The sequence below is a fragment of the Stegostoma tigrinum genome, chromosome 3 (genome assembly GCF_030684315.1).
Source record: "Stegostoma tigrinum isolate sSteTig4 chromosome 3, sSteTig4.hap1, whole genome shotgun sequence".
Taxonomy (NCBI): domain Eukaryota; kingdom Metazoa; phylum Chordata; class Chondrichthyes; order Orectolobiformes; family Stegostomatidae; genus Stegostoma; species Stegostoma tigrinum.
Genome location: NC_081356.1, coordinates 87,304,489 through 87,332,416, shown reverse-complemented (window position 1 = coordinate 87,332,416; position 27,928 = coordinate 87,304,489). Strand labels below are relative to the sequence as shown.

Here is a 27,928-nt window from a genome sequence, read left to right as displayed (position 1 = left end):
CCTTGCATTTTCTTCCATATGTTTTTCCATCATGAGCATTGTCCTCTTACCTTGCTTTGATCTTTCTCACCGTGTAATATTCCCCTCATGAATAACCATTCCCTCGATCTTACCTTCTCAGCTGACTTCTCTATCTTCTTGGTGTCAGTCACAGGATCATCACTGACTACTCTCTGAGTTTCCCACCATCTCTCACCGTTTTCTGGCTCAGCCAGTACCCATTACCCCAAAGTTGAACAACAAATATCTTGAGTCCCAAGGATACCTGAGATTCTAGGGACATCCCTAGAGTTTGGGCAAGTTCATAGGAAGCCATGGCAGCCATCAAAAACTAGTGTTAAGTTCTCCAAATATATATTTCTAAAATTTTATTTGAAAGTAGAACATAGAAAAGTATAGCACAGTACAGGCCCTTCGGCCCACGATGTTGTGCCGTGGAATAATCCTAATCCAAAAATAAAATAACCTAACCTACATTCCCGTCAATTCACTGCTGTCCATGTGCATGTCCAGCAGTCACTTAAATGTCACTAATGACTCTGCTTCCACGACTACCACTGGTAAACTATTCCATGCGCTCACAACTCACAAAGGAAAGGTAGTTAACTGTACAGAAAAGACATATGAGTCAATGGTTGACTGGTAGGCAGGAAAAATAGTTACAAATAAGAAAAATAAATGCAGTGCATGTGTGAAATTGGTGAGGCAGAAAGGAAGTTGGCCAGATTGTTTTCATTTTATCTGTCTATGCTCATGAGAATTCTGCTATTTATTCTCCTATTCTATATCTGACTGTTGGGTAACAACATGTTAGCAGTGAATCCTTATGCATTTTCCTCTTACAGTTCTCAATGAAGCAAGGGCATCAACTATCATTTCCTCTTCCAAGCCATAACAAATGTCATGGCCTTTTCATATCACATACCCTTCAAATAAATGAGTCAATCAATCTACATTCTTTGTGGGATCTCAGGACTGTTCCATATTGTACATACTTGTATATGCCAAAGCTTCAACATATTGATTATATCATTCAAAATTCTTCAATTCTTAAAAATTATATTTCACTGTCACCAGAGACATTGCAAATTGAAAACAGGAATAGATGTAAGCTGATCTAGCCTCCTCTGCCATTCATATAGATCATGATTGATCCGTCCCTCGACCCTGCTTTCCCTGCTTTTGGCCCATATCCCTTGATATTTTGCCTACCTCTATTCTTCTCAATTGTGGCACAGTCATTGGCAAACATGAGTTCTGGACTGCCCACAGTGTACAGAAAGCTTCACCCATTGATGTTACTTGACCTAATGAATGAGAAACCCAAACTGATAAAAAGATCATTGACCTGAAGAGTTAACTCTGTTTCTCTGTTCACAGATAATACATGACATGCTCATTATTTTTGGCATCTTCTGTTTTATTTCGGATTTCCATTATCCACTGTATTTTGGGTTTGTAAAACAAAATCTCTGCAGCTGTATAGAATGTATTTTGAGGTTCTGCTCTGTTCATTAAGCGGAGATTAGCTCACTAAATAAATCTTGTGCAAGGTATGTTTTTGATTATTGTATTATTATGTTTTCCTTTCCCAGATTTGGTGGCTCTCCCTGATTTTGAAGCAGGAGCGATGGAAAATTGGGGTCTAATCACTTTCCGAGAAATAGCACTCCTTTACAAAGAAGAGACTGCTTCAGTACTGGACAAACAGATAGTCACTCTAGTGATTGCTCACGAATTGGCTCATCAGGTATTTTGTTTAAGTTTCCATAATTTTTGTAATAAACATTTCGAGCAGACAATAAATGGCATTATCAAAAAATAATTATTATGTGGGATATATGCCATTTTGACAAGTAAATTGTCTTTGAATTGAGATAACAAGGTGTAGATTTGGATGAGCACAGCAGGCCAAGCAGCATCAGAGGAGCAGGAAAGTTGACGTTTCGGGGCTAGATCCTTCATCAGAAATGGGGGAGGTGAGGTGGTTTCAGAAATAAATAGGGAGAGAGGGGGAGGCAGATAGAAGATGGATAGAGGAGAAGATAGGTGGAGAGACGATAGACTGGTCAAAGAGGCGGGGATGGAACCCTTAAAGGTGAGTGTAGGTGGGGAGGTTTGGAGGAGATAGGTGAGTCCAGGGAGGACGGACAGATCAAGGGGGTGGGATGAGGTTAGTAGATAGGAGATAGGGGTGGGGCTTGAGGTGGGAGGAGAGGACGGGTGGGAGGACGGATAGGTTAGGGAAGTGGAGATGAGCTGGGCTGGTTTTGGGCTGCAGTAGTGGGGGGGCAGGATTTTGAAGCTTGCGAAGCCCACATTGATATCATTGGGCTGCAGGGTTCCCAAGCGGAATATGAGTTGCTGTTCCTGCAACCTTCAGGTGACATTGTTGTGGCACTGCAAGAGGCCCAGGATGGACATGTCGTCTGAGGAATGGGACGGGGAGTTGAAATGGTTTGTGACTGGGAGGTGCAGTTGTTTAGTGTGAATCGAGCCGAGGTGTTCTGCAAAACAGTCCCTATGAGTTGTTTTTTAGGCCATTGCGGAGGATGTTTAATGTTAACCACATTACTATGGATCTGAAGTCACACCATTTCAACTCCCACCAGGTAAAGATTAAGAATAGAAGAACTGAATATTTTTTAAACGGAGAAAGACTGCAGAAAGCTGCATCAAAGAGGGGTCTGCGAGCCCTCGTGCATGAATCACTAAAATGTAACAAGTTCAGTGGATCATTGGGAAGTCAAAATGAATGTTAAAAGGGAATGAAGCATAAAAATAAAACGATCTTACTAAATCTATATACAAGGTGCTAATCAGTTGGTCCCCTTATCTAAGGGAAGACATACTGACATTTCTGTATGTCACTCATGGGATGTGGGGGTAGCAAGCTAGCCAACAATTATTTCCCATCCCTAATTGCTCTCGAAAAGGTGTGATGAGTTGCCTTCTTGAACTGCTGCAGTCTATGTGTTGTGGTTTGGCCTTCTATGCTGTTACAGAACGGAATTCCAGGATTTTGACCCAGTGACAGTCAAGCAATAGATATATATCTAAGTCAGGATGGCTAGTGACTCAGAGGGGAACTTGCAGAGGATGGGCTGTTCCCACGTATCTGCTGCTCTTGTCCTTCTAGATGGAAGTGTCATGAGTTTGAGTTTGGAAGGTGCTGTCTAAGAACCTTTGGTGAATTTCTGCAGTGCATTTTGTAGATAGCACACACTGCTGCTACTGAGCTTTGGTGGTGGAGGGAGTGGGTGCTTGTGGACGTAGTGCCAATCAAGCGGGCTGCTTTGTCCTGGATGGTGTTAAGCTTCTTGGGTGTTGTTGGGGCTGCTCTCATCCAGGCAAGTGGGGAGGATTCCATCACACTCCTGACTTGTCCCTTAAAGCTGATGGACAGACTTTGGGGAGTCAGGATGTGAGTTACTCGCTGCAGTATCCTTAACATCTAACCTGGTCTTGTAGCCACTGTGTCTGTGGTGAGTCAAGTTGAGTTTCTCGTCAATGATAACCCAAAGTATATTAATGGTGTGGGATTCAATGATGATAGCACCATTGAATGTCAAGGGGCAGTGATGAGATTGTCTGTTGTTGGAAATGGACATTGCCTGGCTTCTGGGTGGCACAAATGTTACAAATTACTTCTCAGCCCAAGCCTAGATATTGACGGAACTTGTTGCATTTAAACGTGGACTTCTTCAATATCTGAGGAGTCGCAAATGGTGCCGAACAATTCTGCCGTCATTGCCAAAATATTCCCACTTCTGGCCTTATGATGAAGCAGCTGAAGATAGTCAGGCCTAGGACACTGCTCTGAGAAAGTCCTCAGAGATGTTCTGGAGCTGAGATGATTAACCTCCCACAGCAACAACCATTTTCCAAAGTGCCAGCTATGACTCTAACCAGTGGAGTGTTTGCTGCCTGATATCCAATGATTCCAGTTTTGCTTGGACTCTTTGATGCCATATTTGGTTGAATGTACCACTAATGTCAAAGGTTGTCATTCTCACTTCAGCTTTGGAATTCAGCTCTTTTGTCCATGTTTCAACTATGACGGTAATGAGGTCAGGAGTTGAATAGCCCTGGCAGAACCCAAAATGCTTGATAGCTCTGTTGATGACATCTTCCATCACTATACTGATGATTGAGAGTAGACAGATGGGGTGGGATTTGGCCGGGTTGAATTTGTTCTGCTTTAGGTGTACAAGACGTACCTGGGCAATTTTCCACATTGCCAGGTAGATGCCACCGTTTTAACTGCACTGAAAGAGAATGGCTGGGGGAGCGGCAAATTCTCGAGCACAAGTCTTCAGTACTATTGCCAGAATGTTGCCAGGGCCCACAGACTTTACAGTATCCAGTGCCTCCAAATGTTTCTTGATATCACATGGAGTGAACCAAACTGGCTGAAGACTGGTATACCTGTGATGCTGGAGACCACTGGAGGAGACTGAGATGGATCATTCAATTAGCACTTCTGGTTGGAGATGCTTCAGCCATAGCTTTTTTTCTCTGATATTCTGGGCTCTTCCATCCTTGAGGATGGGGATATTTGTGGACCCTCCTCCTCCAGTGAGTTGTTTAATAGTCCACCACCATTCACGACTGGATGTGGCAGGACTGCACAGCTTGGATCTGATCTATTTGTTGTGTGGTAACTTGCTGCTTATGTTGTTTAGCATGCAATAGTCCTATTTGGTAGCTTCACCAGGTTGACACGTCATTTTCAGGTATTCCTGGTGTTGCTACTGGCATGTCCTTCTGTGCTCTCCATTGAACCAGGGTTGATCCCCTGCCTTGATGAATGGTTGAGTGGGATATATGCTGGGCCATGAGGCTACAGATTGTGCTGGAGTACAGTTCTGCTGCTGTTGATGACCCACAGTGCCTCATGGATGCCCAGTCTTGAGTTGCGAGGTCTGTGCGAAGTCTGTCTCATTGAGCACAGTGATAGTGCCACACAATGCAATGAAGGTTATTCCCAATGAGAAGGCAGAACTCCATCTCCACAAGGACTGTGCAATGGTCACTCTTACTGATAATGTCATGGACCGATACATCTGCAGCCAACAGATTGGTAAGGTTGTAGACAGGTATGTTTGTCTCTCATATCAGTTCCCTAACCACTTGCTGCAGACCCAGTCTAGTAGCTATGTCCTTTAGGATCCCACCAACTGCTGAGCCACTCTTGGTGTTGGGCATTGAAATGTCCCACCAAGTGTATGTTCTATGCCTTTGCCATCCTCAGTGCTTCAACCTGGAAGAGTACTGCTTCATCGGCCAAGGAAGGACGGTATGTGGTAATCAGGAGGTTTCTTTGTAGGAGCGAATTACTGCAGATGCTGGAATCTGACTGAAACAAAAAAATGCTGGAGATCACACTGGGTCAGGCACCATCCATTGCGAGAGAGCGAACTAACGTTTTGAGTCCAGATGACTCTTCATCAGATTTAGCCCACTCAGCCATTACCATCGGACTCTGATGAAGAATCATCTAGGTTCGAAACTTTAGCTTACTGTCTCTCAATGGGTGCTGCCTGACCCACTTTGATGTCCAGCATTGTTTTGTTTTCAGTCAAGAAGTTTCTTTGCCCATGTTTAACCTGAAGACTTCATCGGGTGCAGAGGCAATGCTGAAGACTCCCAGAGCATCTCCCTCCCAACAGTCTACCACTGTGTCAACACCTCTGCTGGGTCTGTCCTGCCGTTAAGACAAGGCATATCTGGGGACGATGATGGCAGTGTCTCTAATGTTGTCTATAAAGTATAATTCCATGAGTATGACAATGTCAGGCTGTTGCTTGACTATTCCATGAGGCAACTCTCCCAATTTTGGCACCAGCCCCCAAATGTTACTAAGGAGGATGGTTGCAAGGCTGACAGGGGGCAGCACGGTGGCTCAGTGGTTAACACTGCTGCCTCATAGCGCCAAGGATCCAGGCTTAATTCTGGCCTCGGGCTACTTTCTGTGTGGAGTTCGCACATTCTCCCCGTGTCTGTGTAGATTTCCTCCAGGTGCTCTGGTTTCCTCCCACAGTCCAAAGTTGTGCAGGTTGGATTGATTGGCCATGCCAAATTGTCCACTGTGTTCGGGGATGTGCAGTGTAGGCTGATTGGCCATGGGAAATGCAGACTTACTAGAGTAGGGTCATGGGTCTGGGTGAGACACTCTCCACAGGGTCAGAGTTGGCTCGATGGGCCAAATGGCCTGCTTCCACAAAGTAGGGATTCTACAATTCTGCCAGTCTTTTCCGATGTCTAGTTCAATGCCAGGTGATCCATCAGTTTCATTTCTTTGTTGAGACATTGTGACAATTCGTTCAACTAAGTCACTTGTTTCAGAGGGCAGTTCAGAGTCAACCACATTGCTGTGGCACTGGAATCATATGTCAGCCAGACCAGGTGAGGATGACCAATTTCCTTCCCTGAAGGGCATTAGTGTGCCAGATGTGTTTTTCTGACAATCAACAATGGTTTCATGGTCATCAGTACATTCATAATTCCAGGTTTTCTTTTAATGAATTCAGATTCCACCCTCTGCTGTGGCAGTATGCAAACCCAGGCCCTCAGAACATGATTGAAATTTCTGCATTAACAGTCCAGCGATAATAGCCATCAGCTCTTGTACTGAAGGTTCATTAAGTAGATGTTGGGGTTGGAAGGATTTTTTAGAAGGAGCAAATAATTGAGTTGCGCTTGTACTCATTAGAATTTAGAAGAAGGAAAGGCAAAACATTATTGAAACGTATATGGGTCTTAACAGGGTATAAGTGGAGAGGTTGTTTCACCTTGTGAGAGTGTTAGGACCAGAGTATATAATTTCAGAATAAGACATTACCCATTTCAAACAGAAATGAGGAGGAAATTTTATCTGAGGGCGGTGAATCTGTGGAAGTTTTTACGACAAAGCACTGTTGAGACTGGGTCAATAAGAATATTCAGGGCTGAGATAGATTTTAATCAGTGAGGGATTCGAGGTTATGGGGAAAAGCAAAAAAGTGGAGTAGAGGAATATCAGATCAGCCGTGATCTCTTTAAATGGCAGATCTGATAAGCTGAGTATCTTGCTTTTCCTCCTATGGTCTTTTGGATCAGAAGAATAAATAATTGTGCATGCTTTGTAGGGCTAAAGAAAGTTGCAAAAATGGGCAAGAGGTGAGATCATGAAGGACCTCAACATGATGTGCAGTGCATGAAAATAATAAAAAAGAGTTCAGTTTTAATAAAATGGTACAAAATTCAACAATTCAGTGTAGAATTTGGCTGTAAAAGTGGATCAGGCACCATAACAATATGTTTTTGACATCTCGCAGAAAATCTATTCCACTGTTGGATATTGGGGCTCACTTTGCTTTCCAAGATAAGGTTTCTGTCTGGAGCATATTGTACCGGTAGATATGGTCCTTCGCTAAAGATCATCAAGCATTTGATTTCAGTTTCTGAAATGTGATGTTTTAAATTTCATACTTTGTCCTTAAGTTGTGATACACCACAGGCACACTTTTTTTCTTTCAAAAATACGTCTTGTTTCATTAGACAGGAAAAGTTACTGACAAATTGCATCATCATCACCAACACCTTCCACCCCAACCTTCAGTTCACCTGGGCCATCTCCAGCACATCCCTCACCTTCCTGGACCTCTCAGTCTCCATCTCAGGCAACCAGCTTGTAACTGATGTCCATTTCAAGCCCACCGACTCCCACAGCTACCTAGAATACACCTCCCAACCACCCTCCTGCAAAAATTCTGCTTTCCGGAGAGACCACTCTCTCCGTGGCTCCCTTGTTCGCTCCACACTGCCCTCCAACCCCACCACACCCGGCACCTTCCCCTGCAACCGCAGGAAATGCTACACTTGCCCCCACACCTCCTCCCTCACCCCCATCCCAGGCCCCAAGATGACTTTCCATATTAAGCAGAGGTTCACCTGCACATCTGCCAATGTGGTATACTGTATCCATTGTACCCGGTGTGGCTACCTCTACATTGGGGAAACCAAGCGGAGGCTTGGAGACCGCTTTGCAGAACACCTCCGTTCAGTTCGCAACAAACTACTGCACCTCCCAGTCGCAAACCATTTCCACTCCCCCTCCCATTCTTTAGATGACATGTCCATCATGGGCCTCCTGCACTGCCACAATGATGCCACCCGAAGGTTGCAGGAACAGCAACTCATATTCCGCCTGGGAACCCTGCAGCCTAATGGTATCAATGTGGACTTCACCAGTTTCAAAATCTCCCCTTCCCCAACTGCATCCCTAAACCAGCCCAGTTCGTCCCCTCCCCCCACTGCACCACACAACCAGCCCAGCTCTTCCCCTCCACCCACTGCATCCCAAAACCAGTCCAACCTGTCTCCGCCTCCCTAACCTGTTCTTCCTCTCACCCATTCCTTCCTCCCACCCCAAGCCGCACCCCCATCTACCTACTAACCTCATCCCACCTCCTTGACCTGTCCGTTCTCCCTGGACTGACCTATCTCCTCCCTACCTCCCCACCTATACTCTCTCCACCTATCTTCTTTTCTCTCCATCTTCGGTCCGCCTCCCCCTCTCTCCCTATTTATTCCAGAACCCTCACCCCATCCCCCTCTCTGATGAAGGGTCTAGGCCCGAAACGTCAGCTTTAGTGCTCCTGAGATGCTGCTTGGCCTGCTGTGTTCATCCAGCCTCTCATTTTGTTGTCTTGGATTCTCCAGCATCTGCAGTTCCGATTATCTTTGATTTGCATAAACATTTGTTTCCTTTTTGACATTATTCCAAGAATTAGGTGTCCCTTTGGTCTTTCGTTCCCCTGACTTGTCGAGGTGTCTAGTTGATCTGCTCAGTAATGTTTACCAATGAATGCGCAAGTCAAAAAACGTGGAGCTGTGAAAGCACAGCAGGTCAAACAGCTCCTTGACAGCTGTGCTTTTCCAGCTCTACATTTTTTGACTCTAGCTTCCAGCTCCATTGTCTCCATTGAATGCTAGTTATGTGCCTGAGTGAACAACTTTGTATGTTTCATTGTATTTCGTCCTTATCGCCCTGGACAAGTTGTTTGTGAGTCTGGATTGAGCAGTGTTTGGAACTTGCATCCTTGTAATCTATTCACGGTGTGCCTCGTATTACTGTCAATAACTTGTTAATTTTTTTTCAACATCATGTGGAGCTGGAGGAACACAGCAGGGAAGGCAGCATCAGAGGAGCAGGAAAGTCAATATTTCAAGTCAGGATCCTTCTTCAGAACTCCCGACACGAAGCGTCAATTTTCCTTCTCCTCTGATGCTGCCTGACCTGCCAGCACCACACTGTATTGACTCTGTCTTCAGATTCTGCAGTCCTTGCTATCTCCTTAATGTTCTTTTTGTAGCTTGTAACAAAGCCTTTTGACAGGAAGTTCAGGGTCAGCTAGGCACAAAAGCAAATCATTTGAGTTAAGTAGCAGTTAATTGTCAACCTTTTACTCAGAGGCAGGTACACCTTATCATTGCAAAAGGAAACAAAAAATTTCCATTTATATAGCACCTTTCACATCTTTAGTAAGTGAACTACTTTTGAGGTGTGGAATCTGTTGCGGTGTAGGAAACATAGCAATCAGTTTCCGTAAAACATGCCCTGCAGGCAACAATACAGAAATGACTAGATATTCTGTTTTTGTGCTGTTGGTTGAGGTAGGGGAGAATTCAATAAAATTCTGAAAGGCCTCTGTGAAAGGGTTGCTCTTTTTTAGCTGAACTGTAAATTGAGAGGATGAACAAATGGGAGGGAGAAATGTCTGGAAAACCTCCTCTGTTGCTAGCTTAAACAGATTTTAATGTTTTCCATTCTGGAAAATAGATTGAATGATTACAATATATTCTGAAAGCCTGGTTAACACTTACAGGGATAACAATACTTAGAGTGGTGTAGAGGTAATGCACTTTTAGCACAAGCTCAAGCAACAGTGTTACATTGTTTGGGAGCTGAAATAAGTCTTTTGATCTCTGCATGCTTGCTACCATGCTCAGTAAGTGGGAGACATTGACATCAAAAGCTGCTTTTAACCACTGACATTTGAGGGCTGGGAACTAAAGATCAGAGGAAATTTTCAGTGTTTTGAATATGCATTTCTAAAGTATTAAGTGTACATGAAATGAAATCAAGATTCACTCTTTAAGGAAAATATTGTCCAAAATATAATAGTTATGTGAAAATAAAATGGCAGCTTAAACTTTTGCAGGTGCTTTTTGCTTGCATCAACTCTGATGTACAGAATTGTTGTCACTGTTCCCAGAATGTTTCTCCACTGAAATTTCAGTCACCTGGCAGGGCTCATTTCCTGCTATCAAGTTTAGTGTAGCCCCTTCCCTACGTGGACTATTTACATTTTGTTCCAAAAAATGTTTTGTTTCGAAAAACTCTGTCTCTCTCTACCCTGCACACCGTGCCCCCCCCCTCCCCCATCACTACCAATCCAAATCCCTGGCACTCTGCGAGGCCCTATCTACATAGAGAAAGTTAAAATCACCCACCACAATAATAATCCTGTTAGTTTGACATTTTTCCACAATCTGTCCACATGTTTGTTCCTCTCTTGCCCCACTGGTTGTTGGGAAGCCTGTGGTAAAATCCCATCAAAGTTACTGAACCCTTCCTGTTTCTGAGCTCTACAGTATGACCTTGCTGGATGAGCCTGGATGAGCCTTCCAAGGTGTTCTCCCTCAGTACTGCTATGATATTCTCCCTGTTCAGTAACTTCCCACTTCTTTTACATCACTCTCTATCTCTCCTGAAATATCTAAATCACAGCATGCTAAGCTCCCAGTCTTCTCCCTGTTCTAGCCAAATCTCTTTAACAGCTAAGACATTGTAGTTATATGTATTAATCCAAGCTGTAAGCTCATCTGCCTTACCTGTCATACTCGTTGTATTTAAAAAATACACCTTAGACCACCAGTCCCACCATGTTCAGTAACCTCTTCCTGTTTGTTCTTCCTCTTAGTTTTAGTGGCCTTAGCTTCTGACTCCTTCTCAGTCATTTCACTTGCTGATGTACTGGTCTGGTTCCCGACCCCCCGGCCCCACTAGTTTAAATGCCCCTGAGTGGTGCTAGCTAACCTCCCTGCTGGGATATTGGCGTTCATAAGACCATCCCTCCATACTGGGGATCCTAGCGAACCTTCTCTGAACTGCCTCCAATGAAATATGTTTCCTTCAATAAGGGGACCAAAACTGCTCAAAGAACTCCAGATATGGTCTCACCAGCACCTTGTACAGTTGAGGCAAGATTTCCCTACGCTTACACTCCAACCCCCTTGAAATAAGAAGACAAAAATGCTGGTCTCAAGCAGTGAGTTCCTCCTGTGAATGTGGGCACTTCGTTTATGCTGGATTTGGTGTGGTAGAGCCTAACTTATTTAAATGGAACAAAAATGGCTAATGGTTTTCCCTGCCTTTTCAGCATGACATTATCTTCCTCTTTCCCTTGATGAAATTGGATCTTCAGTGCTTACTGATGTATTGATTAAAGTGAGCAAGAAGGGAGGATGGAGATCACAAATATGGGACAGGTAGCAGCTGTAACTGAGGTGTTCAGTTACCAGGCACGTGCTTTCTGAACATGAACAAATGAATAAGCCAGAAGTCTTTATTCCAGCTTCAGAGACAGAAAGAGGTTTTGAAGGATGTGCAACAACCCAATATCTTGTCAACATGTGCTGCAGTTTTGTCGTTATAGAATGCTGCAGAGCAAGTAGTCAATTTCACAGTCACCTGCAGGAAAAGTGTGCACGCGAGCACTGAAACTAGCCGTACTGGCTTTTATCAGTGATAATGGGAACTGCAGATGCTGGAGAATCCAAGATAATGAAATGTGAGGCTGGATGAACACAGCAGGCCCAGCAGCATCTCAGGAGCACAAAAGCTGACGTTTCGGGCCGAGACCCTTCATCAGAGAGGGGGATGGGGTGAGGGTTCTGGAATAAATAGGGAGAGAGGGGGAGGTGGACCGAAGATGGAGAGAAAAGAAGATAGGTGGAGAGGAGAGTATAGGTGGGGAGGTAGGGAGGGGATAGGTCAGTCCAGGGAAGACGGACAGGTCAAGGAGGCGGGATGAGGTTAGTAGGTAGGAAATGGAGGTGCGGCTTGGGGTGGGAGGAAGGGATGGGTGAGAGGAAGAACAGGTTAGGGAGGCAGAGACAGGTTGGACAGGTTTTGGGATGCAGTGGGGGGAGGGGACGAACTGGGCTGGTTTTGGGATGCGGTGGGGGAAGGGGAGAGTTCGAGCTGGTGAAGCCCACATTGCTACCATTGGGCTGCAGGGTTCCCAAGCGGAATATGAGTTGCTGTTCCTGCAACCTTCGGGTGGCATCATTGTGGCACTGCAGGAGGCCCATGATGGACATGTCATCTAAAGAATGGGAGGGGGAGTGGAAATGGTTTGCGACTGGGAGGTGCAGTTGTTTATTGCTAACCGAGCGGAGGTGTTCTGCAAAGCGGTCCCCAAGCCTCTGCTTGGTTTCCCCAGTGTAGAGAAAGCCACACCGGGTACAGTGGATGCAGTATGCCACATTGGCAGATGTGCAGGTGAACCTCTGCGTAATGTGGAAAGTCATCTTGGGGCCTGGGATAGGGGTGAGGGAGGAGGTGTAGGGGCAAGTGTAGCATTTCCTGCAGTTGCAGGGGAAGGTGCCAGGTGTGTTGGGGTTGGAGGGCAGTGTGGAGTGAACAAGGGAGCCACGGAGAGAGTGGTCTCTCCGGAAAGCAGACAGGGGTGGGGATGGAAAAATGTCTTGGGTGGTGGGGTCAGATTGTAGATGGCGGAAGTGTCGGAGGATGATGCGTTGTATCCGGAGGTTGGTCGGGTGGTGTGTGAGAACGAGGGGGATCCTCTTTGGGCGGTTGTGACGGGGGCGGGGTGTGAGGGATGTGTTGAAGGATGTCCCCTTCCTCCACCGCATCCCAAAACCAGCCCAGTTTGTCCCCTCCCCCCAGTGCATCACATAACCAGTCCAGCTCATCCCCTCCCCCCACTGTATCCCAAAACCAGCCCAGCCTGTCTCTGCCTCCCTAACCTGTTCTTCCTCTCACCCATCCCTTCCTCCCACCCCAAGCCGCACCTCCATCTCCTACCTACTAACCTCATCCCGCCTCCTTGACCTGTCCGTCTTCCCTGGACTGACCTATGCCCTCCCTACCTCCGCACCTATACTCTGCTCTCCACCTATCTTCTTTTCTCTCCATCTTCGGTCTGCCTCCCCCTCTCTCCCTATTTATTCCAGAACCCTCACCCCATCCCCCTCTCTGATGAAGGGTCTAGGCCCGAAATGTCAGCGTTTGTGCTCCTGAGATGCTGCTGGGCCTGCTGTGTTCATCCAGCCGCACATTTCATTGTACTGGCTTTTATGGCTGTTTTAGATATTGTCTGAGTTCCACATTTCCTCCATCAACCAGTCTGAATGTATTACATTCAGAAGTGTGTCCACACTGCCCCACTATCTAGCTACCAGAATATTACCTAGTGATGTAACAATATAATCTAACTGTAAAATGAGTTACCGTGTCTTCCAACATTAAGGTCAGAGTTATAAACGTTTGGTTAGACAAGATTAATAAGGATGAGTATTAAAGCTCACTTTTTTTTCAGACAACTTGCACGTTCTGCCCCTTTTTGTGGGCTGACTTGCATAACAGCCTTCCTTTGTTCTAGACAACTCCTGTCTGTTAAACCTGATCCCCAGCAATTTTACCTTCTAGCTCCAGGCTAAAAGTTGTGGGCGTCCTTTGTTGGAACCCATCACCTCTAGACCAGAAATTTCTTTTTTTTGTCAATTCTGATCACTGTGAACAACAAGGCCATGTTCTTGTCAGCTTTTTTTTTGCAGGGTGACCCATCAAGTAGCTATTTTGTTTGCAGAATACATTCTTTGCAGACATATTTAGAGAAGAACCTTCACATGAATGGACATCGCTTGAGTTTGTTAACCACTGTGACAAGATGACTAACTGCTTAATATCTGCGATGTTGGTTAGTTAATTCTGGGTGGAGATCAGCGATTCGTACAGAAGTTTGGATTGAGTTGTGAGATTCTCCAAACTAGCTTATCTGACTTCAACTCACATTTTGCAATGTCTGCAATCTGCAGTTCTTTTAATGTTTTACTAAGTAATTTTATTTAAAAAAGAACTTAGAAATTTAAAAATATTCTTTTCCATTTAGAAGACCTGGGAGACCATTGTTCAATAGTTAGGGAGCTTGCCAGCTTTCAGTTCCATAACCTATTTAAGAGATTGTTCATGAGACAGTAGGAACTGCCGATGCTGGAGAATCTGAGATAACAAGGGGTAGAGCTGGATGAACACAGCAGGCCAAGCAGCATCAGAGGAGCAGGAAAGCTGCCGTTTTGGGCCTAAACCCTTCCTCAGAAATTGTTCATGATGTGTTTTATTGTAGATTGGCATTAAAGTAAGTGTAAAATTGCTATATTTCCTGAATTTATTTTTCTCAGTGGTTTGGCAACCTGGTGACAATGGAATGGTGGAATGACCTTTGGTTAAATGAAGGATTTGCCACCTTTATGGAATACTTTTCACTTGAAAAAATATTCCCTGAACTCGAAGTGGTAAGTGAAATAATTTTTAATTTGTGTTGCATCTTGAGAGCATTGTTCATAGCAGGAACAGGGAAGGAGTCTTTCTGAAACTCAAGTTTACTCCTGATAATTATAGTTTATGCATAGAACTGGAGTAGTGTATATTAAAGCTAAAGGAGGCAAATAGTGTACTTCTGCATTCCAATATTTGTTGTTTCCTATCGTTAAAAGTTAAGTAAATCCTCTCAAATGTGTTAGTGTAGCTGAGCAGCAAAAAATTGCTAGAATCGAACTTTTGACCATTCAGTTAGGAAGCAGATAGCTATACAAACTCTACTGCTTATATCAGTGTGCCATTGAGGAAAATCCTATGTACGTATAATTGGTTGTGAAAATAAATGGTGATTGATAATCCTTCACAGCTTTTTGTTGAAAATACCGGCTTGTCACAGCAAACTGGTCAAAATGCTGATTTACCTACTCACATTTCTCTATACAGTCACCACAAAACAGATACCAAAGATAGAAATATTCTACAACTCCGACAATTTGCTCTCAAAATACAGAGATGAGTATTGAAGGAAATATGTGATCTTTTCCAGTAATACCACGTGCAAACGCAAGTTATTCTTCAATTAAAATGAAATATTTAACTGTAAATCATCTGTGCAACAAAAGTATGTCTTGCACAACCACAAACACACTCATTATCTGCATAAACGTGGCATAAGACGTAAACTCAGTCTTTCCAACACCACTTCACTTTACCATTAAATTAATCTGATTCCCAGGTTTGTTCACTGGTAGGTGTATTCCATTGGAGTTTCCTGAGTACGATTAACAGTAATAAGGAACACATCTATGAAGCCACCACCACACCGCCCCCCCCCCCAACCAAAATGAGCAGAGGTTGACAGAATTTTTGCATGCTTTTAAAAATCTTTACTTCTGTGACTGTTCCGGAATAGCAGGGTTTGATTTCTAAAGCGTGTACAGTGTGTACCTAACCTTATGCCTTTAAGATACTCCTTGAAACTGATCTACCTGATCAAGTCATTGTCGTCTGACCTGATAGCATTTTATGTGACTTGTCATACTTTGTTTTTCAATGCTCCTGTGAAGAACTTTTGGGATGTTTCATTATTATAAAGGCACAACTATAAGTTGTGTGATACACTATATTAAGATAATAAAATGTGAGGCTGGATGAACACAGCAGGCCAAGCAGCATCTCAGAAGCACAATGCTGCTTGGCCTGCTGTGTTCATCCAGCCTCACATTTTATTATCTTGGAATTCTCCAGCATCTGCAGTTCCCATTATCTCTGATATACTATATTGTCTGATTTTCAAATGAATGATTCAATATGTTGCTTGCAGTCATTATGTTCAGAATAAACCAGTTGGAGAGACAATAGATCCCTTTTTATTTCTGTGATTTGTTTATAGGCTGATCGCTTTTTACGTACTCGATTTGAAGCAATGGAAAAGGATTCAATGAATTCTTCCCATCCTGTCTCTACTCCAGTTGAAACTGCTGAACAAATTGACGAAATGTTTGATTCAGTTTCATATGAAAAGGTACATCTGTAAAGACTATATTTTAAAATAAATTCTCAATTTTTGAACACGCCTCATCTCAATAGGTTTTTGCATCCTTGCTTATAGCCTTTAGCTTAATCAATAGCAGTGTTTTCATCTTTGGGACAAAAGTTGTAAGTTTAAGCCCAAAATCAAGGCTGCTTCCTACAATGCACATTTTCCTGTTTGATACTTGAATGTAGTACGAAGGAGTAATGCATTGTCTCGTGTGAAAAATGAGACTGAGGCCCTTTCTTTCCATTCAGTGTGTGGAAAGAGTAATATTAAAGAGCAGCTGAGAATTCCTTCTCATATCCCAGTGAAGGTTTGCACTTGACCCTAAAACATAGGAGTCACTCAGCCCTTCGAGTGATTTGCCATTTAATGAGACCATGGCTGATTGGGACCTGATAATCCTCAGTTCCACTTTCCTGTCTTTTTCCCATACCACTTGGTTCCTTTGACTTGGATATATTTAGCAATCCAGCTTCAACAACTCTGTAAATGATCCTACAAATTCAGTACCCTCTGAGAGAAGAATTCCTCAACATCTGGGCAATCTCTTACACTGAGATGATACCGTCCGCTCCTAGACTCTCCCACAGGGAAATAACCTCTCTGTATCTATCTGGTCAAGTCCCCTAAGAATCTTGCATGTTTCAATCAGGTAACCTCTCATTCTTCTAAACTCCAATGAGTACAAACCCAAACTACTCAACCTTTCCTGATAAGACAGTCACTCCATATACTAGATCAACTTATGAACCTTTTCTAAATTTCCTCCAAAGTCAGTACATTTTTCCATTGATAAGGAGACCAAAGCTGTTCACAGTATTCCAGCTGTAGTCTGACTAGTGCTTTTTATAGATTCAGTCAAACTTCCCGAAAGAGCAAGTAGTCATTCGTCTACAATTTGGAACCTAATGTTTATCCCCACACTTAATCTTTTGTGGTTTGAGGTATCAAATGCTAGAGCTGTCTCCAAGGTTAGCATTATCCTTAAAACACACTACTTGAAATGCATCCTCTCTGATGAAGGGTCTAGGCCCGAAACGTCAGCTTTTGTGCTCCTGAGAAGCTGCTTGGCCTGCTGTGTTCATCCAGCTTCACACTTTGTTAACTTGAAATGCATTGACACCTAAACAACACGATTGGTCTAATGTCAATTGTGAGTCCTCTTGCACTCGTTGCTGGCTCATTGTGTTATTGTTGTGACTGTGTTCAACTGAGACCAGCTCTTGGAATGCACCATTATTTCTGAGTTTAAAATGAGATGTTGAACTGAATGCCTCCGAGGCTTATTGGGATAACTGGTTAAAGAATCAAATTAATGTTAATTGATCACTTACACGCGTGGTTTGGAACAATGATGTTTTATCCCATGTAGATCTTTCATGTCTGGATATAGCCAAAGAAATTACAAATTGGCATGGCTTGTTAAGTTGTACTTTGATATATTTATAAATTATTGCATCTCTGCAGTTCATCTCTGGTTCAGAGTTTGTTTGTTTGAAAAATCCTTTTCAAGCCGTGCTAAGTGTTCTTGAGCTCAGATTACAACTTTAGGCTACACAGATTAGAATCACTGCCATCTACTGGCAACAATGGATAGAGCTTTAAAAGTTTGTCCTTGTTGATGTTAATAATTGCTGAAGGGTTTGTTTTGCATTTCACCCTTAACGAGTACAAAAGCTCTGCTCTGTTCAAGGTTCTATATCATGACCGACCTTTTAATTCCCCAGAGCAGTTGCAGTGTTCCTAAGTGAGAAAGGTAAAATTCCCCTTTGATGGAATTGAAAGGTCAGCAGGATGCCTGCCTGCTGTAGTGAGGAAATGAGATTTTTTTTCCCTCTCCTCCCACTGTGGGTATCCTTATGTCTACAAGTCCACATCACCTTATTCGTAAACCCTGGCAATGACAGAAAGGCAGAAGATAAAAGAAATTTTAAGTTCCTACTTCTCCTCACCCAATTTTCTTTCTTTTCCTCTTGTTAGAGGTGCCAACATTTGCTAATCAGTAGTTTCCTGGGCGCAGTCAGTTGCCCTTAAATATCTTTTCTGATTAGTCTTGTTACACATTTTCTTGGCAAAGGATTGTTAGCAAATGGTGGAGGACTTTGACATACAATAGGAAGGTTATTATTAAGCTGGAGAGGGTTCAGAAGAGATTTACCAGGATGTTGCTGGGTATGGAGGGTATGAGTTAGAGGGAAAGGCTGGATAGTTTTTTTTCACTGGACCTTGGGAGATTGAGAGGTGACCTTATAAAAGCTTATAAAATAATGAGGAGTATAGATAGAGTTAATGGCAATTGTCTTTTCCCTAGGATGGGGATTTCAAGACTAGTGGGCACATTTTTAAGGCAAGAGGAGAGAGATTTTAAAAAGACATGAAGGTCAAATATTTTACGCAGAGGGTGGTTTGCATGTGGAATGAACTTCCTGAGGAAGTGGTGGATGTGGGTACTAATACATTTAAAAGACATTTGGATAAGTGCATGAATAGGAAAGGTTTGGAAGGACATGGACCAGGAGCAGACGGATGGGACCAGTTTAGTTAGGGATTATTTTCGGCATGGACTGGTTAGACCAAAGTGTCTTTCATGCTGCATGACTGTAGGTCCTCATGCATCTACCTTCAAGAAGTGGGCATTGAACAGTATTTTTCAATTAATTGTATATAGATATATTCTTTCAATTCATATAGGATTCTATAAACCTCATAATTATGAAAGCATTTTTAAAGATGCCTGGTTGTTAGATAGTAGCACCCTTCAGTCACGTTTTTCACCCATAAAAGTATAACGTAGTTGCAATTAATTCTCAGCAACTCTGACATTATTTCTGCAGCTCATGCGAATTGGCAGTTTTTTTCACCAATAATATATTAGTTGGGATTTGAATATACAAATTGTATTTTCACCGCAACTTATGAAAATACAGTAAATCTAATTATGTCTGCATGGTGCCCCCACCTCTTGCAAATGAGCATTTCTCAGCCAGTGCATATGAAGGCAGATAGAATCTCTGTTAAATGTCTCATTTTCGGATAATGCACCAAAGTGCTAGGCTAGATTCTGCATTTAGGTTTGTGGACTGTGGCTTCTATCCACTGTTACAGTGACTATTAAGATGAATAACACATTGAAAAGAGATTATGTTTCCAGTGGCAAATGGGGCAAATTGCAGGACAAGATTTTGTATTTTACTATAGCTAGCAAACTAAAATCAATATCATCTAATGTAACTGAAACAAGCTTTTTACTTCATGCCATGTTTCCACATCTGTGCAGTGGTATAAGATTAAGGCCCCAATTTTTCTCTGTGCTGTAGAAATCTATGACTAAATGGTAGCTTTTCAGAAGGCTCACCTCTCGCTGACGTATTGGGTCAAATCTTTGAATGTCTTTCAAGTATCATTCTGTTCAGTCAGAATATTCCAAAATTAACCTCACTAGCAAGATGCAGAGTAGTACAGCCTTATTCCTTAAATGTTCAGAAGTACCTATCTGTTCCTTTACTGTCAAAGACAAAATCAGCTTTTCCCAGCATTTTGCATAGATGTTAACACAAAACAGTTCATCCTTTTCTTCACAGTAAGAGCTGCTATCTCTCAACAAGCAATGATTCCTTTCTTCATCTTTTTATCTCTTACTTCCTCTCTCTGTATCTCTCTCTTTCTACAAAGCAAGCTGTCCCTTTTTCTATGTTAAGGTGTACAATCATTCACTTGATTTTGCATTTTCTTGAGGATAGAAACCTTCCAAATCTGGACCTATCTCCAGGTAGACCTTCAGTGTTGGCCAATGTATCCCTGTAACCAAAGTATTGGGTTTCTTCTTTTAAAAGGAATGATTTTAATAGCTCAAGCACAGTTAGTAAAGTCCTGCATTAGTAGCACTGAAGAGGACACTCAAGCTGATGAAATGTGAGGCTGGATGAACACAGCAGGCCCAGCAGCATCTCAGGAGCACAAAAGCTGACGTTTCGGGCCTAGACCCTTCATCAGAGAGGGGGATGGGGTGAGGGTTCTGGAATAAATAGGGAGAGAGGGGGAGGCGGACCGAAGATGGAGAGTAAAGAAGATAGGTGGTGAGGAGAGTATAGGTGGGGAGGTAGGGAGGGGATAGGTCAGTCCAGGGAAGACGGACAGGTCAAGGAGGCGGGATGAGGTTAGTAGGTAGGAGATGGAGGTGTGGCTTGGGGTGGGAGGAAGGGATGGGTGAGAGGAAGAACAGGTTAGGGAGGCAGAGACAGGTTGGACAGGTTTTGGGATGCAGTGGAGGGAGGGGACGAACTGGGCTGGTTTTGGGATGCGGTGGGGGAAGGGGAGATTTTGAAACTGGTGAAGTCCACATTGATACCATGGGGCTGCAGGGTTCCCAAGCGGAATATGAGTTGCTAACGACTTTCAAAACATTTCTGCTCAGTAGCCCCACCACATCACCTAGCACCACTGAAGAGGAGCCTCCGCTCAGAATATTCTGATGACAGCAGCTTCTTGGTGCATTTTGGCAGGTTTCTCAGATTAAAACCGTGTTTCTCTTTCAAATTTTTTTAAAGCGAACGAGCGGTTATGCACCCACTCATACAGATTGATATCTGTAAATTTGGTTTTACCATTTTAGTCTCTTGTTGTGGCTTGTAATTTCAGCTCTGAGCTCAGACAGGGAGGAAAGAGACTTTTTGCAAGTGTCATGCTGCATTCACCTTTTCGGTCTCAATGTCCACTTACTGCCACCATTATGCGCGTAGTGGTTTTCTACGCAGTGGGCTGCATAGCATAGCATCAGAAAGTCAGGTTCTTTTGAGACAGGTGTCTTGAAGATCAACACTAACTCTCTACACTACCACAATGTCACAGACCTGGGTACACAGTCTGCGTTCTGTGCTTACTGCTGTAACTCTACATTATATATCGACAGTTGACTGACTGAAGACGCTGCAGATTATATAGAGAGAGGGACTGAAGGCAAGGTGGTACCTTTTGTATTGTAATAGCACATTTTGTGATGTCATGTTACTGTCTTAAAGCTGCAGGCCTCCATGGTCTTGATTTTGCACCATTGTACAATGATCTGTTTATGTCTCCTTATCCTTCCTGTGGAATGCTCATGTTGTGCTACCATGCCATAGTGGCTTTTTGGGGGGAGGCGGTGCTTCTGTTTCTGCTTATTTGTGAAGTTAACGTCCATTCCAGCAGCTTTGTTCCACCAGCTATTGCCTCTAATCCCTTTGGAAGAGAGCGAGAGGATATGGATGGGTGGGTGTTGGAGAGAATTAAAAGCAGATTGAGAAAATATTTTAAATAGTTGGAAACACTTATCTGCCATGAAGGTGAAGGCTTATCTCAAGGGGTGTGTCTTCAACCTGTGAAATCAAAAGGTACATGACCTCAGTGGAATTGTGCCTAACAGCTCAGCCTCCCAATTTAACTCACTGATACATCTACTCTGCAGTTGAATTAGCATGTTTCTGCTGCAGACTAGGAAAAAGGTAAAAATGTAGTTTTGGGCACTGTTACGAATCTGTGTTTCTGCTTTGCCATTCATTCTAAGACCTGGGTCAGTGCTATTGCTGACTGTCCTTACATCGAGAAGCATTTAAAACTGCAGCTGGCTGATTTGCATTGCTTAGGAAAGTGATAATTAATTCAACAACTGATTTTTGGCATTGATTTTATTATTTTTTTCTTGCTGTCAGTTGTGACATCTCTTTTAGAAGACCAGAAATGTATGTGTCTATAAGGCCCCTATAATTGAAGATATTTGTACATTCAGTGAAGGAGAAAATGGCGATTATCTGAAAAATCCAAATAATACAGGCTAAAAACAAGTTGCATTTCAAAAAAGACTTTCAAAATTAACAATTTTTTCTCCTCTCCTTCAGGGGGCTTCCATCCTTTTGATGTTGAAGGACTATCTTAGTGAAACAGTTTTCCAGCAAGGAATTGTGAGATACTTAAATGAACATAAGTATCAGAACACAAAAAATGAAGACTTGTGGAACAGTATTATGAAAGTATGTGCTATAATCTTAGTGCTTATTTTAAATCCGGAATAACTATTTTGATCTTTCTAGATGCAGTAGTAGATATTCATATGGAAGAATAGTCCAGAATTTGCTTCCAAAGTAGTGGTGCAATCAGAGGCCCTCACCATTATTAATGTTTTATGTTGTGCATCTTGTAGGGTATACTGAACAAATTACAAATCAACAAATATGCAAATCTGGACAATTGATGTTGCTAATGTTACCCATGATAAAACGTCAGCTTGCCTTAACCTCCTCAGTGAGTTCTATGGAATTGTTTCTTAAACTCCCTGTTGAAAATTAGTTTTGTTTCACAACAGCATAAGTACATTTTAATGCAATGTATATTCCTGCCATTCCAATCACACAGTATGGTCCAGAAAAATGAATAATATGAAATATGGAGACTTGTTCCTGGTAAATTGTTGATGATAAATATTTGACCGTTTATCTGACTTCATATCTACTCTAAGAGTCTCTGCTCCCATCTCTAAAACACCCCTAGACCTGTCCCCTCTTGGCTTATCTGCCACTGGACTCGTTAACTATGCCTTAGTTAGTTTTTCATTTGGCTCTTTTAGGCTGACTCCCCAGCTTCTACCCCATATGAATTTGTGCTCATCTAAAACATTTTAGCCAGTTTTCTAAGAACCATACACCCATCGCCACTTTGCTTCCTGGGCTACTTTGCCTTCTAGACTATTAATGCCTGGATTTTAAAGTTCTCAATACCCTATGATACCCTATGCTCCCCATCTATATTACCTCCCACAGTCCTGCTGAACTGTTTTATGGCTCTTCTAATCCAGGTTTCTCATGGATTTCTTATTTCTATTGCTCTTTCATTCCCTAGTAAATCAGAAAGATTTCTTTTTCAAATTGGAGATTATAATGTTGTGGTCAGGATTAAATACAATTGAGGGTGATGAGAAAATAAATAAGATGTGATAATCGAATTAATTTACAGGATCAAATACTCCAATATTTTCTCAATAGTGGAGCGAATAAGTTACATTTCTCTAGTGCCTTTCACACCCTTGGAACAATATCAAAAGTTTTCATGTAAAGGTAATAATATCTTGTTGATTGTTAGAAATGGGTCCAATATAGCCGCCAATATTTTCCACACCAAGGCCACACAAACCATTCCAGCTCCTTTGCCGATATTTGCGGATTAAATGGCACATAGGGCACAAAGAATATCTCTTTTGCTTCACTTTAGATGGTGCAATTAAATCTTCGTGGACAGACGGAATCTCTGTTCAATGTCTCACATGACATGTGACAAATGGAGCGCCTTCTCTGTCCAGTCACAGAAATGTGGTACTACGTAAAAGTACCAATAACTTGCATGATTCTTGACTAACAAGAAACACAATATTGGGACAGGCAGGAAGTGGAGTTGAGGCCACATCAAATCCACTTTACTCTTACTGAATGGCAGAGGCTAAAGGGGCCAAAAGGCTTATGCCTGCCACAAGTTCATATGTTTATATGGCCCGAAAGGTGAGACGGTAGGCTCCCAATCTATTTTTGACCATCTATCCGGTCAAAACTATTTTGTTCAACGTTTTTGAACAGTACGTGAAAGTTGTTCAGTTCTTGACTATTTTAATTACACCTACCTTTGGTACTTCAGAAAATACTCTACCAAACATGTGTAGAGAGAAGTGGGAGTAGTGTTATGTTTTGTCATGTCTTGAATACGTGCTTTGTGATTCATACATTCTCTTTATATTTAACATATTAAGTGAATGTTGAAGAGGATCAGACTGCATTAAGATGATTGTCTAAGTTCAACTGCTAACCAGCTCAGCAGATCCAGATAAATTGTTTGAGTTTAAAGTGCATCTCTTCCCTCAATCTCTTTCTGTTCTACACTACATAACGTCCCCGTTAATGTAAAATTAATGGAAAAATTGCAAATGAAAAATATAGAATTTCCTGCGTGCCATTTTCCTTGTCCCATCAATAAAACCAGCCACCACTGCAGTGACAGCAGGAGAGTAGCAATTGTTCAATACTCATTTGTTGATGGATTTGCCCAGTTACGCTGCTGTTCCCTTCCAGTCTCCAGCAAACCGTGTTGAAAATGCACTTTTGTTTATGTCACTTACATAATACGTCCATCTGAAGGGAAGAGTCTGTAGCATTGCCTGTTGACCCTCATAGTGTCTGGTAGTTTGAATGTGCTGGCAGATCCTTAAATATTAGTCATTCTCCTGCAACAAGTGACTGATAAGGGACAAGAAGTGGAGAACATGGGTCTTGCCTCTCACTTTGCCTTCAGGTTGTTCATTGGGGTCCACAGGGCTAGGATGATCTGTGCAAAGTATATAAACAGCCTTTGTGAATTAGATAAGGTCTGCACAGAAGCTAATGAATGGAAATGATGTCACTATTAAGTACTTGTAAAACAGTTTGGACTTTTTAATTTATAATTCATCCACAAACTTAGTGAGCCACATTAGTGAGAATGCATTGTGTTGCCATGATGTGATAAAGTTAAACTAGTCCCACCTACCTTCTCCCTGTTCGATAAGTACATGAATAGGAAAGGTTTGGAAGGCTGTGGGCCAGGATCAGGCAGGTGGGGTTAGTTTATTTTGACATTATGATCAGCGTGGACTAGTTAGACTAGAGGGTCAGTTTCTATTCTGTATGACTCTGCGACACTCTGACTATGAATCTATAACATTTTTTAGCCTTATTATACATTCTCAATAGTAGAATGCTTATCAAATTAACATTATCCAAATGGTGCTATTTTCTGGTTATGCAGAATATGGAACTTGAGGGCTCCCATTTTGTTCATTTATCTTCTTGATTTAGTGAGTAATTTTTATTTGCATTTCTCAAATTACAGCTGTTTCACCAGCAACTGATCTTAGAGCAAGCAATAAGTTAAATTAGTAAATACATTTCTCACAGTATTGATACTATTATGCTGCCTCTAATTAACTAATCTTTCACTGAGTGATCTCATTGTGCTGTAGTTAATTTCTCAGTACATTTGTATTTGTTCACTCCACAGGTTAAAAATGTAGATTTCAATGTGAAAGAAATGCTGAAAACTTGGACACTGCAGACAGGGTTCCCTGTCGTCACTATTAAATTAGACAAAACTGGTAATAAAATTCACCTCAGTCAAGAACGTTTCCTCAGGATGTCCATTTCACAGGATCCATCATCCTCACCCAATTCCAGGTACAACTGGTACAATTCTTGAAAATAAGTTTACCGTGACAACCTGAGAATTCAAAATCTGTCTCCTGCCCTTCAGGTCTTCGTGAGTTTGTGTAAGAATCTTTTGTTCAGGGTGATTCTTATTCCACTGCTGGTTTAAATTGACCAGTGTGCAGCTCAGTATCATTAACGTGACAAAATAAACCACATCTGCAATGACAGGTCTTCCTCATGACTTTTCTGAAGAAGGGTCTGGGCCTGTCAGCCTTCCTGCGCCTCCGATGCTGCTTGGCCTGCTGTGTTCATCCAGCTGTACACCTTGTTATCTCGTCCTCATGACTGCTGATCTGGAAGGTTAGAAAGGGAAGTTTGGTAGCAAATAAATAAAGCACTGCACTATTGTGTAAAACTCCCGGACCTGTGTTTGAATGTGATCAGATCAACCCACTAAAAAGATCTTGGTTTGATGTGGATTAACTAAGTAAGTTTGATCATTGGCGAGCTACATGAGAAGCTGTATTTGCCCTCCTTATCACTAACTTCCAAATCTTCATGTGCCATGACATTCTTTGTGCCTTAGAATCCTGAAAACTCATTCCACTGAAATAATATATTGCTTTTCTAATCTTCCTGCTGAAGTAGTCATGTTTACATTTTCCCACATTTTGTTCACTGTCTTAACATACACATTTCCCTTTTCAGATTCCTCATGTCTTCTTCACAACTTACTTTGCTGCCCATCTTGTGTCGTCAACAAAATGACCAATTTTGTTTTCAGTCCTTTCATGTGGGCCCAGCAGTGATCACTGTGGTATTCAATTTGTCACAGTCTAACAACCTGAGCCTCACCCATTTGTCCAGCCTCTGTTTCCTGTTATTAAACCAATCTACTATCCATGCAAATATCTTAGCCACTGCACCATGTGTTATAAAGGAGTGTTAAGAGTTCTTTTTTAAAAACGTGTTAATTTAAATTGTTCATAAGAGACTGGGTTTTTACTTTCATATTAAGTTGACAATAACAATTTGTAACACAATTGAATATACATGTGATTTTGGGATCATCTTAATAGTAGGTGGTAATTGTTAACTTCTTTGCATTTTGCTTTCGTGTAGGAATGACTATTACAGTAGAGACATAATGATTTCAGTTGCTTTTTTCCAGTCTGATCTCTTTATTAATTTTAAACCAAGTAAAACTGATTTGAAGCTGTGTTTTGATTTTTCTCAGTCACCTGTGGCACATTCCATTGACATACATGACCAGCAGTTGCAGCAATTATGGCCAACCCAAGTGTATCAAAACATGGCTTCTCAAGAACAAAACAGGTGATTGTTTTTGACAAGAAATAGAGCAAACGATAACTCTGCTGAGCAGTTTTGAATGGGTTTTTGGTGAGTTTTACAAGAGCTGTGGTTAGTCGTCATACAGGCATTACGCAGGAATATGAGACTGACCTAAAACTGTACTTTCAATTGTCTACAGAGTCCTGGTCTTTAATGTTCTTACTTGGAATAATACATTCTAATTAAATCTTCTCTCACTTCGAACACCGGTGAATGTTAGACATCATTTACTGTGTAATCCTGACAGTTAAAGAATTACATTGACAACTAATATTTGATTGTCACTCTGGCTCGCTTTTGTGGAACGCTTACATGTACTGGACGCTACATGTATTCATCTTTATAGACAGAAAGAATGTGAGCATGCACAAAGTATTTTAGCTGAACAAAATAGGTGATAGCTATTTTTTGCTGAATGATTTAAAATCTAAAAATCTGGCATTTAACTGTCAATCGTCTTTAACTGCTACATTCTCCATGACAAAGCCTCTACCAATCAGAGACTGGTTGCTAACCAAATAGTATACCTCACATACAGTATACATATTAGTTTCTGTCTTCATAGGTATATTTATGAATTATCTTGAGCGCAAGATGAAAGACATCAACAAAATGTGCGTTTTTTTTCACTACAGTCAAATTCTGTATGAGCAACCAACTAGTTTCTTTTTGTTGACAGGAGTAGGTCTTTCTATTTTCTTTTGAATGTGGAAGATAACTGTTGTTAAACAAACAGAAAGGTCTAGGCCTGAAATGTCAGCTTTCCTGCTCCTCTGATGCTGCTTGGCCTGCTGTGTTCATCCACCTCCACACCTTGTTATCTCTGTAGTTCAACTCAAATGTGTTTAAAATTGAATTAGTTAGACCATTGTAATATCAGCCATATGTAGTTGATTTAAGTCACATTTTGTCCTAACTCACCAGTCTTCTGATCTCCATATACGCCTACTATTCCTGAAATGTTATTTTCTACCAGTGAATACTGATTGACATGAATGCCCTCAGCGTCTTCTTATGATATTTCTATTCAAATAGCAAGTAGATACCTAATAAGATATATAAATTTGTGCTAAAATTAATATTTAAACACAATTCGTGATATATTCATGGCACTTTGATACATTCCTGAATAGCAGCATGCAGTTCTCTGTTTGTATGTTAGCATATTAGAATTGTACACTTCACCATGGAGATTTGGATTGGAGGCGTTAATTGCCCATCAGG

At 42.0% G+C, this 27,928-nt stretch overlaps 1 protein-coding gene across 2 annotated transcripts in view; it reads left to right on the top strand.

The window, feature by feature from the left end:
• lnpep (leucyl/cystinyl aminopeptidase) overlaps positions 1-27,928 on the top strand; it is a 96,014-nt gene that overhangs the window by 48,834 nt on the left and 19,252 nt on the right. For both annotated transcript variants that reach the window (XM_048526890.2, XM_048526889.2), the window contains exons 6-11: positions 1,596-1,750; positions 14,476-14,589; positions 16,008-16,139; positions 22,028-22,159; positions 25,206-25,378; positions 26,589-26,686. In XM_048526890.2, coding sequence (XP_048382847.2) covers positions 1,596-1,750; positions 14,476-14,589; positions 16,008-16,139; positions 22,028-22,159; positions 25,206-25,378; positions 26,589-26,686 — 804 coding nt within the window. The remainder of the gene's footprint in view (positions 1-1,595; positions 1,751-14,475; positions 14,590-16,007; positions 16,140-22,027; positions 22,160-25,205; positions 25,379-26,588; positions 26,687-27,928) is intronic.